Below are 1,545 nucleotides of genomic sequence, written 5' to 3' on the forward strand. Positions count from 1 at the left end.
TTATTCTAAAGATTCATTTATCTCTGTGACTTGCCAAAGTCAGTGGCCTCATGTGCAGATACCTTGCCTTATATACTATACTTATGTGTGTTTGTGTTTGTTTGTTTAAGAGTACATTTATGTGTGTATGCATTTGTTTGAGAGTACAGTTTGTCTTCACGTAATCAACTGCAATATTGACTTATGTATTTACAGGAAGTCTTCAGAAATGAGATATTTTACACATATAAGCAAAACCATGCATTTTATTTGAGTTCCTTTTTTTTCTTCTTTTTTATAGAGGGCAATGGTGCATGAAGAAATGAAAGCTGATGGTTTTTATTTTTATTTTTGTTAGTTTTGCTCTAGTGAGATGAAGCTTATCACCATTTGAATAGTTACAGAGAGCTCTAGAGATAAAGGATGAACTGTAGATAGTATGTGAATGTTACAGTGCTTTGTCTCCTTCTCCATCTATTCAGTGTGTCTTTTTCCTTTTCTCTCGATCGGTTAGGATTTTTTTCTTCTTTACATCTTAACCTTTCTCCATTCCTTATTCTGCTTCTCTCTCTTTTCCTCCCATCACTCTTACCCTCCTATCTTCCATTCATTCCTCCATCATTAAAATGATTAACGATGATTCTTTTCCCCCCTGCCCCTCTTTTTTTCTCACTTTCTCTTGCCCTGTTCCACTCCTCTTTCTCTACATCCTCTTTCACCCTTCGCCCCTTACCCCCCACCCCCTGCAGAATGATGTGGCTGGCGGAGACTCATCCTCGGAGGGGTGCGGGCGCCTGGGTGTGGGCCTGGAGGAGGAGGGCGAGATGGCGGCAGCGCCCTTCAAGCAGGTGGTGGTCGGGATCTGTGCCATGGAGAAGAAGTCCGGGTCCAAACCCATGAAGGAGATCCTGACGCGGCTGGAGGAGTTTGAGTACCTCAGGCCTGTTATCTTCCCCGAGGAGGTCATACTCAAGGTGAGTTTAGGGAGGAGAGAGGAAAAGAGGAGAGACTTTGGGGGAGGGAGGATGTTTGAAGATCTCCATCTCTAGCTCTTGTTCAAGGTGAGGTTGTGAGGGCAAGGGGAAAGGAGGGAAGGAGAGGGGAGGAGGTTTTAAGGCTTCTCTTTCAAGGTCTAACTCAAGGTGAGTCGTATGTGATAAAGTGGGAAAGAGGTGCGTGATGCTGACTTTTCAAGGCCATATTCAAGGTGACTGTATGGGGCAGAGGGTGAAGGTTGAGGGAGTGGGTGCTCAGATATCTTTCCCGAGATTTTATTCAAGATGAGTTTGCATGATGAAAAATGAGATAGACTGCTACAAAGGATAAGGCAAGGATGAGAATGCGAGAGGAAGACATTCAGGACTTCACGTAAGTGTAGTGTGTGGGGGGATGTGTTCATAAATATTGAGCACTTCCTAGCAGCTTTCAGAAGTTGAGTAGGAGCATCAAGATAAGCTTTATTACTTCTTCTGGGATATGCAGAACAACTGACTTGAATGGTGAAAATTAAAAATCAGATGTTGAAATGGAAGGTGATCTTCTAAGTCATGTAGAGATGTTGTCATT

The 1,545-nt window shown here is 43.1% G+C and overlaps 1 protein-coding gene across 1 annotated transcript in view; it reads left to right on the forward strand.

Annotated features, from left to right (window-relative positions):
* Nucleotides 1–1,545, forward strand: part of LOC119588845 (inositol hexakisphosphate and diphosphoinositol-pentakisphosphate kinase 2-like) — a gene marked incomplete at its 3' end in the record, with an annotated part of 41,624 nt that overhangs the window by 34,405 nt on the left and 5,674 nt on the right. The window contains 1 exon segment of the mRNA XM_037937485.1: nucleotides 729–953. Coding sequence (XP_037793413.1) covers nucleotides 729–953 — 225 coding nt within the window.

The sequence above is a fragment of the Penaeus monodon genome, chromosome 24 (assembly GCF_015228065.2).
Source record: "Penaeus monodon isolate SGIC_2016 chromosome 24, NSTDA_Pmon_1, whole genome shotgun sequence".
Classification (NCBI taxonomy): domain Eukaryota; kingdom Metazoa; phylum Arthropoda; class Malacostraca; order Decapoda; family Penaeidae; genus Penaeus; species Penaeus monodon.